This window comes from Lactuca sativa, chromosome 6, assembly GCF_002870075.4.
Source record: "Lactuca sativa cultivar Salinas chromosome 6, Lsat_Salinas_v11, whole genome shotgun sequence".
NCBI lineage: Eukaryota > Viridiplantae > Streptophyta > Magnoliopsida > Asterales > Asteraceae > Lactuca > Lactuca sativa.
Genome location: NC_056628.2, coordinates 182,135,794 through 182,147,528, shown reverse-complemented (window position 1 = coordinate 182,147,528; position 11,735 = coordinate 182,135,794). Strand labels below are relative to the sequence as shown.

Sequence of the window (11,735 nt, the reverse complement as noted above, 5' to 3'; positions counted from 1 at the left end):
GTGGCGGTGACATCTTCAAGAAAACCCCTCACGAGATCCAATTACTTTTTGGTACCATTTCTCAAAATCAAAGGAATTTTAGGACTCGAAATGACATGAAGAGAAATTCTACACAAGTGGTTGATGAAGTTAGCAACACTCAACATTTGGAGTCAAAGCTCTTGGATTTGACTAATTTGTTAAGTCAAATGGTGGTGGGAAGTGGTCAACAATTGATGGTATGTGGTATTTGTACAATGACGGGCCATTATACGGATAAGTGTCCCACACTTGGAAGTGAATCAGAAGATGTGAATGAAATGGGAGGATATCAAAGTCAACCAAGACCCACGGGATTTCAAAACAATTTCAACCCAAATTGGAGGAATACCCAAAACAACCCTTATCCACCAATGCAAAATCCACCAAATCTTTTGATGAGACCCCAACATCCACAATACCAATCCCAAAAACCTCCATATCCACAAAATTCTTATAACCCTCCAAATTACCAACACCCTCCACAACAAGGTCAATCAAGTGGTAACCATCAAATGAGCCTTCAAGAACTTGTTACTTCTCTTGCTCAAAGTCAAACCCAATTTCAACAAGAAACCAAGAATACTTTCTCCAACATTCAAGCACAAATTGGAGACTTGGCAACCGCTCTCAACAAGATAGAACAAAGGGGTAAACTTCCATCACAAACCGAGAAGAACCCCAATGTGAGTGCCATCACCTTGCGAAGTGGGAAAACACTTAGAGAAAGTCAACCTAAAATAGTTTCAAGAGAAAACGAAGATGAAGTGATCATTGTGGAAACTCCAAAAGTTGTAGTTCCTCCAAAGGAACCGGTTGTGCCAAATGTTGATCAACCCAATCCTTCCAACAAACCCATCAAACCATTGGTCATACCACCTCCATTCCCTTCCCGGTTAGCCTTTTCCAAGAAGATAGAGGAAGAAAATGAATTATTTGAAACTTTTCGTAAGGTCCAAATCAACATTACACTATTGAATGCTATTAAGCAAATTCCAAGTTATACAAAATTCCTCAAGGATTTATGCACCAAGAAGAGAAAATTCAAGGCAAATGAAAAGATTCAAGTCAATGCAAATGTGTCTGCGGTTATCCAAAAGAAGTTACCTCCCAAATGCAAGGATCCGGGAATATTTGCTATCCCTTGTACCATTGGTGATTTGCATGTCGAAAGTGCTATGTTAGATCTTGGAGCCTCGATCAATGTGATACCATATTCGGTTTTTCAATCTCTCAATGTTGGACCTTTGGAAAAAATGGGAGTCATTATTCAATTAGCAGACAAGTCAAGTGTGTCTCCAAGAGGAGTGTTGGAGGATGTGTTAGTACAAGTTAATCAACTTGTTTTTCCAGTGGATTTTTATGTCATTGATCTTGAAGAGAAGACTCCTTCCAAATCATTTATGATCCTCCTTGGAAGACCTTTCATGCATACCGCTCACACAATCATTGATGTCCATAAAGGAAAGATAACTATGGAGTTTGATGGAGAAACCATTCACTTCAACATCTTTGAAGGAATGTGATACCCTAGCAACATTTCTCCATTGTATCGGGTTGATGTGATTGATCCAACAAACAAGATAAGCCCTAATATATGCACAGACAAGATAATCGTGGAAGATGATTGTAATCCTAAGAGGGAACCTCAAAGAAGATTGGATCCTCTATTGATGGAAGTGGTCAAGAAGAAGATAATTAAAAGGTTCAAAAGGGGCAAAGAGAAGAAAAAGGCATTTGATGACAAACACATCACCCAAAAACACTTTATTCCGGGTCAAAAAGTTCTTCTTTATCATTCATGCTTAAAGTTATTCCCGCGAAAATTACGATCTCGATGGCATGGACCTTTTATTGTTATAAAAGTGTTTGATCCTAGTGTGGTTGAAATCAAGAGTTTGGAAACAAACCAAATCTTCAAAGTGAATGGGCACCATTTGAAACTATTTTATGAAGGATTTGACACAGGAGAATTCGACAACGTAACAATCGAAACACCGATTTATGAAGGTTGACGGAAGCGGGACTATGTCTTGGCAAAGACGTTAAATAAATGCATTGTGAATAAATAATCTCCGCTTGAAGGTTTGGGTGTTTCTAAACTTGAAGTTGACCTAAATATAAGCATATAGAAGTCTTCTACTGATTTGGTGAAGTTTGAAAATTTCCAAAAATTTGACCTTTACGCGGGTGCCCGCGCAGACTTTGTGCGACCGACCCCAGCCGCGCAGGTCCCCAGTGCCAAGTTACACCAATGTGGGGTGCTCTCTGATTGCTGCGTGCGGTTGCCCGCGCAGCCGTTGCGCGACCGACCCCCAGCCGCGTAGATTCCGAGTTCCAAATTACCCCAACATGGGATGTATTTTGACATGTGCGCGCGGCTTCCCCCCACCCGCGCAAATGTCATTTCATAAGAAAATTTCGACCCATTTCATATGCGTCCTTTGTGCGACCAAGCTTTCATCCATGTGTATTTAGGCGGCCAAGAACTCCATCCAAGCATCATTATGCGACCCGTGTGTTGCTTCCATACCGTCCTCGCGTGCCTCCTCCACCTTGATTCCGGTATGATCCTTCCTTACTCTCATCCTAAGCATTGAGGACAATGCTTAATTTTAAGCTTGGGGTGAGGTAATCTAATCTTTTATTTTTATTGCATTTAGGTTGTATATAGTTGCATCTAGACTAAGTCATTTAGGGCATTCATAAAAATTGCATAAAAAAATATTGCATATTTTGTTTCTTTCTTTTCTAATTTTCACTTTTTAGATGCATTCTAGGTTAAGTTCATGCATTTTTGTTCTCTCTTGTCTTCTCATCCCTACAGGTACCATAGCGCCGAGTCATAAGTATTGAATCATAGATTGGTCCCGGGTCTTGATATGGAATTCCTTGTATTTGATGAATGGGACACGTTTTGGGCCTCACAGACCACTTTGAGACCGCTTGTGTGGGGGTCAGATGCAGGTAGCTTGATTGGGTCTAGGTGTAGAGGGATGTGGTTGGTCATGCCAATGTGTGTGAGCAAAGACTAGCCCGGTATGGTATTTTGAAGACATTGAAGATATTGAAGACTCGCATCTTGGTTTTGGTGGGAGTACCCTTTAGTACTCCCGAGTCTCGTCCGAGCCTTGCTTAGTTAGATTCTCACTGCCTTTTTAGGATAGGTCATCATTTTTCTAGGGGTTTAGAGTAGATAGTTAGATAGATTTTGTTTATCACACCTTGCATTGAGGTGGTTGATGAACTTTGAAGTGAGTCCCCCAATTCACATCTTTTGGGACCAAGTTTTTTTTTCGGTAATACCCATTTTTGAGTCATACCCCACCCTTTTTAGTTGATCTTGGCACATTGTCAATGATCATTAGGTGTTCATGTTAGCTTCCATCCTATCTTACATGGTGAAATTCCTTAGTCCTTTAAAGAAGAAAGACAAAAAAAAATGAAGAAATTGGAAAAAGTGAAGACAAAAAGAAACAATAAAGAGGATTAAAGAAAAGCAACAAAAACAAAGAAGAAAAATGAAGAAAAAGAGCAACACAAAAAGAAAAACAAGACTTCTCCGGAAAAAAAAAAAAAAAAAAAAAAAAACCCGAGAAAGTTGAATGTCAAGCAGCAAATGCGATTGAAGACCCAATAAGAGAAGTTCAAGATTGAAGAATTAGGTTGTTAGGTTTAGATTTAGGTTAAGTAGAGTTTTTATTATTATTATTTTTTTTTATTTTTGATTTTTGGTGAGAAAAGGCCCCGACGATGAGACGGTAGACTGTAAAGGATAGTACAAGGGAGAAGCCTCTGAAACCGGATGTTTGCCCGGAGGCCGTGCTGCAAAACCCTATTTCGTTATTATACACTTTGGTCTGAAAAATGTAGGAATCATAGTGTGTGAAGAGGCGCCTTTCCTTCGTGCACTATGGTCTACATTGGTGATTTAAAGTGCCCCCACTGGGCGCATCTCTGTTTCCTTTGTCTTGCACACCGCGACCGCATCCAGCCGTGATCTATTCGCCCATCAAGTGGTTGAGAATGTGGTTTATGGTTCTAAAGCGGGGAACATTTTGAAGATGCGTAGGGTCTATTGAAGGACTAATTCTGACCATGTTGACAGATGTTGACCAAGTTCTATGGTATCTTTCTTTTTCCTTTTTAGATAGTTCATCCCGAGCTCATTTTTAGTCTTGTTATAACTTGAGGACAAGTTAGGTTTAAGCTTGGGGTGATATGATAGCTTATTTTATTTCCTTATTTTTATTAGTTTATTTTAGATTTTTAGATCTTTTTATCATTAATGCATTGTATTTTATTTATTTTTCTTTAGTATGGATCGTACCGGGTGCTTGTTATGTTGCATGAGATATTTTGTAGGCTTTTCGGTGCTTGTTGCGGTGGCGGGTTGATTGGAGACGGGCTTAGTGGGCTCCCAAGGCATTATTGGGCTTGGCGGAATCAAAGAGGAAGAATTGGGCTTTGAAAGTTATTGGCTTGGATTATTTAGGCTTGTGAAGATGGATCATAAAATTCAAATTTTGGGCTTGGAGTATCCATTTGGTGGCTAAATGATGATTGGTGCATTTCAAATTACATGGATAAGGGGGGGGGGGGACCAAAGGAATCTTTGGTAGTGGAAGAGTGGAGTGGTGGAAGGAAGGACCAATAGCATTACTGCAACATTTGCGCGGGTAGAATTTTCGTCGCGCGGGTACCCGTGCAACTGCCCAGTTTGGGCATTTTGGTCATTTGGCACACCACAACCCTTGGGGATCAGATCTAGAGGCTCATTCACGTTTTTCCACCATTGGAGACCTGCAAGAGGCGATTTTGGGAGCTAGAAACAATTTCCTTTCATCTTTCCAAATCTTAGGTAGTTTCTTTATGCAATTAGATTATTGTTCTTGTTACTTTGTTACCATGAGTGGCTAATACTCTTATTTGGTTGACTTTGGCTGAAAACCAATGAATGTTTGTGGGTTTTGAAGGATTTATGTTGATTATCAATTTATTCCATGTTTATGATTCTAGTTTGCAATTCTTATGCTTATTTGATGCTTTGATCATGAGCTTAGTATTTCATTGAGCAATGGTTGATTTATTTCATTGATTTTGCATTAGATCATTGAATTTATCTAGAACAAAGGCTTTATGATGGTAGAAATCATCTCTAGCTTATGAATCATATCTCCTTTATGGATGTGTAAGCATTTGACATCCTCTTGGAATTGGGGATTCCTTCATTCTTAAGGCTAATTGATTTCTTGGGATTAATTGCTTCAATTGACCCTTGATCTTAATTAAGAATGTGTGTTGTGGGCTTCCCCAACCTCCATACTACCTATGCGGAATCTTGGCATATCATGCTTCGTGATTGCTATAACCAATTTGGGATGAAGGATAAGCTTTTTATTAGATCCTAATGATAAACACACAAATGTTCATTGTGTTGAATTGCCTTAGCTAACCAATTATTCCCAACCTTTGAGCATCTCGTCAACTTGCTTAGTTGCAAGGTTTTTAGTTATTCAAATATTTTAGTTTTCAAGTAATCAACCCCCCCCCCCCCCTTTAGTTTAATTGTAGTTAATTAGTTTAATTTCACTAGTTTTATTGAATTGCATTGGTGATTGAATACAACCATTTCCCCAAGGATCGATACCCCTTTTTACCATTGTATTACGTTTATTTAGCAATCAAAGGGTGTAATTTGCTTGGTGGGTTTGACATCCCATCAGGAAACTCGAATATCGAGGTTTCCGATCAGAACGTCTTTCTTGATGATTTTCTATTTAAGAGTAGTGATCTCCTCCTTGAGCTCTGAGATAGATGGGTCTGCTCCCCCTGAACTTCCTTCACCTATTGATATTCATTTGCCACGAGGTAAAGGATCCAAATCATGTTGAGCAAGAAACCTGGCAAGCCTCACAGAGGCAGCATCATGCGCAGGTTGTGGAGGAGAAAAACCCCCAGGAGTAGAAGAACTCCCGACTTCAAATGAAGATCTAACATTACTTGGCCCTTTTAGGGTCGATTGAGTTGTTGTAGCAGCTGTGGAGGGTTGTTGTACTGGTGGTTCTTGATCTTGAATAAACACTCCATGCCTCGGATCGAGTCGACTTCTTTTTACAGAAGGAAGGGAGATTTGTGTCGGTGTCGAATCACTTGTGGATGGAACAAATGTAGGAATACCATAATCAAGGGGAGGAATCCTTGAAGTTGTATCCATATTGGTTGAAAGGTTTCGGCCATCTGATCAAAAGTTGGAGACATCACTTTGAGAACACCACTAACTCCTTCTGTCTAGGTTGCACAACATCATGGACAGTGTCAAAGAAAGCATTGAGGTCTTCACTGCTTAACCTTATATCATTATCCGTAGTCCATAAGCTGATCTGTGAGACACTCAACAAGCTACACTTTAACTCAGGAGCGTAGATGACATTCTAAAAACTCAGTACTCCATTTATAACTATTCTTTTTTGAGTGATCTTCCCCCCATCTCCTCCCGCGAAGGAAACATAGACCCCATTAAAAGTCTGAATGGCGTGCAGTTGGGAGATGTCTCCTTTCAATGTGCCTGGAACAACCGCTGTCAACGTACCAAGGTCTGACGACATTCCTCCGCAGCTGTTCCTGCACAATGAGTGGGATTATTTAGGTTTGGGAACCCAGGTTATTACAAGCCTGGGTTGACCAACAACTGAGAGGGTTTATGACCGCACAAGGGATTACGGTCGTACACTTGATTACGGTCGTACACAGGTGTACGGCCGTACACCCATGTATGGCCGTACACCAGATCACAACCGCACACACCAATCGCACACTCAACCGCACACACCAACCGCATACTCAACTGCACACTCTAACCGAGCTCTCAACTATACACACCAACCACACACTCAACTGCACACTCCAACCGTACACCTTCAAAGTTCCAACCGCACACCTTCAAAGTTCCAACCGCACACCTTCAAAGTCTCAGCCGCACACCTTCAAAGTTCCAACCGCACACCTTCAAAGTCTCAATCGCACACCTTTAAAAACTCAAAAACCACAACTATCTTCAACTACACACTCTTATGATTCTTCAAATTGACACTGATTAGGCTCTGATACCAATTGTAAGTCTCGATCTATAGATCCAAATCAGTTATCAATGAAATGCAAACAATCAACCAGAGTGTAAAAAAAGTAGAGAGAGAATTAAGTCAAGCATGTACACATCTATATCACATAAATGTCTGGTACACCTTGGAAAACACACACATACGTCACTGTTCACATACGTGCGTACCACTTACGCACTGACACTTCTTATTTATACCACAATTAGCAGCACACAAGTATGCAACCGCACATACGTGTATGGCCACAAACAGCGTGTGCGGCTGCACACACGTCTATGGCTGCACACACACACACGTGTATGGCCGCACACAGCGTGTGCGGCCCTACACATCCACTAACAAACCATAAACACCACAACACACTCTAACATCCCACCAAGACCTATACAAGATAGATGCCTAGCCCAAACCACATAATTATGACCTAACATAAGTTAATTTTGATCTAACGTTCTATCTTTAGTTCTCAGGTTTTCGGAAAACTATTATTTCTCAACGGATCTCACCCATATATATATATATATATATATATATATATATATATATATATATATATATATATATATATATATATATATATATATATATATATATATATATATATATATATATATATATATATATAGGTTTAGGTTTATTTGAAACCATGCTAATTTTGTGAGACCGTGAGACCAAAGCTAAAAATAAAGTTAAAATGCAAACTAAAAGGAAAAATCTAAAAATTGTTTTTTTTAATTACTATTTTTGGAACTTTAATTACCTGAAAAAATTAAAAATAAAAAAATAATAAAAACAATTATTGTTTTTTTAAAATACGTGAAATATTTTAATAAAATATTACACTGTAAATATTCTAATGTGATTTTTAGAATGTTAGAATATTATACTAGATTTCTCAGATATGTAAAATATTGTATTTATTCTACTAGAATATGTAAAAAAATACATTTTTTATTTTTTATATTTTTTTTGGTATTTTTTTTTGGAAAATTTAAATTCCGAAAATACTATTTGAATAAAAGATTTTCGAAAATTTTCAATTATTTTGCATTTTAAAAATATTTTTTGTTTTATCTACCAAATGAATGCTAGGATTGCGTCTCACGGTCTTACAAAATTAGGCCGTCTCATATCAACATATATATATATATATATATATATATATATATATATATATATATATATATATATATATATATATATATATATATATATATATATATATATATATATATATATATATATATATATATATATATATATATATATATATATATATATATATATATATAGTGGGTCAGGTGATAGGGTCTTAGTTACGGGTCAAACTAAAATAACGTTGGCTAATTTCTTTGCTAGTGTAAAAATGAAACAGCTATGTTTGACCAGAAAACGGTCAAAAACAGTACGTAATTTTAATATAAATAGTTTTTATTTACCTCTTTTACATATGAAAAATGGGACTCTTAGACTTGAAGAGTTCTAGATGTTTAATATGTTTCATCGATTTTAATGAATTTAGAGAGTGAATATAGAAAAAAATAAAAAATAAAATAATCCATCGTAGAATTAGTTGTTTATTATGGATCGAACTTGTTTAATTTATTACTTTTATTCATAAAAAAACATGAAAGAGAAGTTTAGCTATGTAAAAAATATATAAACGTAGATAGTTACATAGTGCTTATCGCAAATAGTTGCTTTGCGGTTTCCAAAAACTAGATTGGTAGGCTAGGAGTGGACGGTAAGTCTTGGTATTTGCAACGGTGTGCATGTAGCATTTTTTGCGCTTACCTCGGAATGTCGACTAGGAAGGGAACTCGATACCCAGTTCTCCCTCCCTCCTCCCTCTTTCTCCTTGTTGTTTTACCAACCAATTAATAGCTCATTTTTTATTTTATTCATTAAAATTGCTAACCTAAGTAGTTTTTATCGGCGATCACACGTGATTTCCAGGTGGATATCGATTATCGGCACCTTTCAAATTAGCAATGTCAAATATCAATCAGTGATATTTACCGATATTTTCCGTTATTTCCAAGTGATTTCCAGATAGGATATTGTCATATTGGTTAACTAATTTTACTTACTTCTGTTAGTGTTAAGTCATTGTTTAAGTCTTATGGTTATAACTTAACTAAACCTATTGTTATTTTAAGTACTTGATTGTTAGTTTTAAGTCATAGACTCTTGGTTTTAAGTCTTAACTGATACTATTGTTGTGTTAATTGTTAAATAATTAAGTGTTAACTTGCAAGTTTCTACTGATCATGTTGTTGTGTTAAGTACTTAATTGTTAACTGATGATGATGATGATGATGATGATGATGATGATGATGATGATGATGATGATGATGATGATGATGATGATGATGATGATGATGATGATGATGATGATGATGATGATGATGATGATGATATTAGAGTTGATTAGGAAGATCTTGACAAAACAATAGGATACCTTGGTATGTGGACTTGGAGGAAGATTTCATGGCTTACTTAAGATTATGCTTCAAACATTAACATTTTTTAGTTTTGTATTTTGATATCACTATTATATATATTTTACGTTTATATATATTATTTACGCATGATATAAAAATACCGATTTCCCACCGCGATAACTTGTATCTCAAATTTCTCTTCTATCCCCCCATTAGAAAGAATTTTGTCCCGAAATTTGCGTTTCGACGGGGACTTAAAGAGTTGGGGAAAAGATGCGGGGATTTTTACCTCATTTGATGTTCGCGTTCCCTGATGAACTCGGGTCCTCGTTTAGCGTTCCACCGGACCTTCACGATGGGAATGCGACTTTGTTTTGTTCTTTTGATTTCCCGGTCCATGATTTCTATCGGTTCTTCTATGAAGTGGAGATTCTCGTTGATTTCAATTTCGTCAAGCGGGATGGCGAGAGTCTCATCAGACACGCACTTCTTTAAGTTGGAAACCTGAAAGATAGCGTGTATGTTATGGAGTTCCTGTGTTAACCGAAGTTTGTATGCCACAGGGCCAATCCGTGCGAGGATCTCGAATAGTCCGATGTCTCTTGGATTTAACTTCCCACGTCTGCCGAAACGTATCATTCCCTTCCAGGGTGAAACCTTCAGTAGAACACACTCACTAATCTGTTATTCCAAGGGTTTGTGTCGTTTGTCTGCGTAAGTCTTTTGTTGATCTCAGGATACTTTCAGTCTTTCCCGAATTTGGACAATCTTCTCCGTTGTCTCTATTATGATCTCCGGACCAGTCAGGGTGCTGTTAGGGACTTTCCCTCTTGCTAGTTGTATGCCACCCACTTCGGCCCAACACAGTGGTGATCTGCACTTGCAGCCATAGAGAGCTTCGAATGGGGCAACCTTGATGCTAATATGATAACTGTTGTTGTATGAGAATTCGATAAGCGGTAAGTGGGTATCGCATGATTTACCGAAGTCGATCACACAAGCTCTTAGCATATCTTCCAAGGTTTGAACAGTCCTTTCACTTTTCCAGTCGGTTTGTTGGTGGTAGGCTGTACTCTTGTCTAGCCTAGTTCGTAGAGATTTCTGCAAGGACTGCCAGAATCGCGAAGTAAATCTACTATCTTTGTCGGAGATAATGGATATTGGCACTCCATGTAGTCGTACAACCTCTTTGATATACGTTCTAGTTAATTTCTCCATCTTGTCAGACTCCTTTATTGGCAGGAAGTGTGTGGATTTGGTCAATCTATCGACGATTACCCAAATGGTATCAAGACCACCCGTTGTCTTGGGTAACTTGGTTATGAAATCCATTGTGATCCGTTCCCACTTTCACTCGGGTATCTCTGGTTGTTGTACTAAACCCGAAGGCTTTTGGTAGTCTACCTTAACTTTGGCGGAAGTTAGACACTTGCTCACAAAGGTAGCGATCACAGCCTTCATGTTCGGCCACCAATAAAGTTTCTTAAGGTCCAGATAAATCTTGTCTGAAACGGGGTGTATAGGATAGCGAGTTTTGTGTGCCTCGTTCATGACGACGTCTCTAACCCTACAAACTTTGATATCCAGATCCGGTTCATGAGATAACGTGCTCCGTTGCTCTTGACTTCTAGGTTTTTATCCATTCCTCTTAATGTTTCACCTATCACATTTTTTGGTTCCAAGGCTTCTAGTTGCGCTTCCATGATTTGTGTAGTTAGGTGCGAATGGATTGTCATGGCTAACGACCTTACTCGGTGACCCGAGTATTCTTTTCTGCTTAGGGCATCTGCCCGGATGATAACGAATTTCGCATTCGTAACCGTTTAGTAGTTCCACCCATCGCCTCTGCCTCATGTTGAGTTCCTTCTGGTTGAGGATGTGCTGAAGGCTCTTATGATCGGTGAAGATTGTACATTTCCTGCCGTAGAGGTAGTGCCTCTAGATATTCAGGGCGAAAACCATTGCTCCTAATTCGAGGTCATGAGTAGTGTACTTAACTTCGTGCGTCTTGAGTTGCCTTGAAGCATAGGCGATGACCTTTCCTCTTTGCATGAGAACACACCCGAGATCTTGATTCGAAGCGTCGCAATAAACCACATAGTCTTCAGTTCCCTTCGGAAGAGATCATATTAGAGCACTAAATAGAGCCCGT

At 38.3% G+C, this 11,735-nt stretch overlaps 1 protein-coding gene across 1 annotated transcript; it reads left to right on the top strand.

Moving 5' to 3' along the window:
* Window positions 1–236: 236 nt before the first annotated feature.
* On the top strand, window positions 237–1,544 carry LOC111899330 (uncharacterized). The gene has a single exon (XM_023895182.2). It carries the CDS (start codon window positions 237–239, stop codon window positions 1,542–1,544), a length of 1,308 nt encoding a protein of 435 aa, XP_023750950.2.
* Window positions 1,545–11,735: the final 10,191 nt, after the last annotated feature.

Excerpts from the sequence above, each read along its gene's own strand:
- LOC111899330 (XM_023895182.2), top strand. The coding sequence starts at position 237 with ATGACGGGCCATTATACGGATAAGTGTCCCACACTTGGAAGTGAATCA.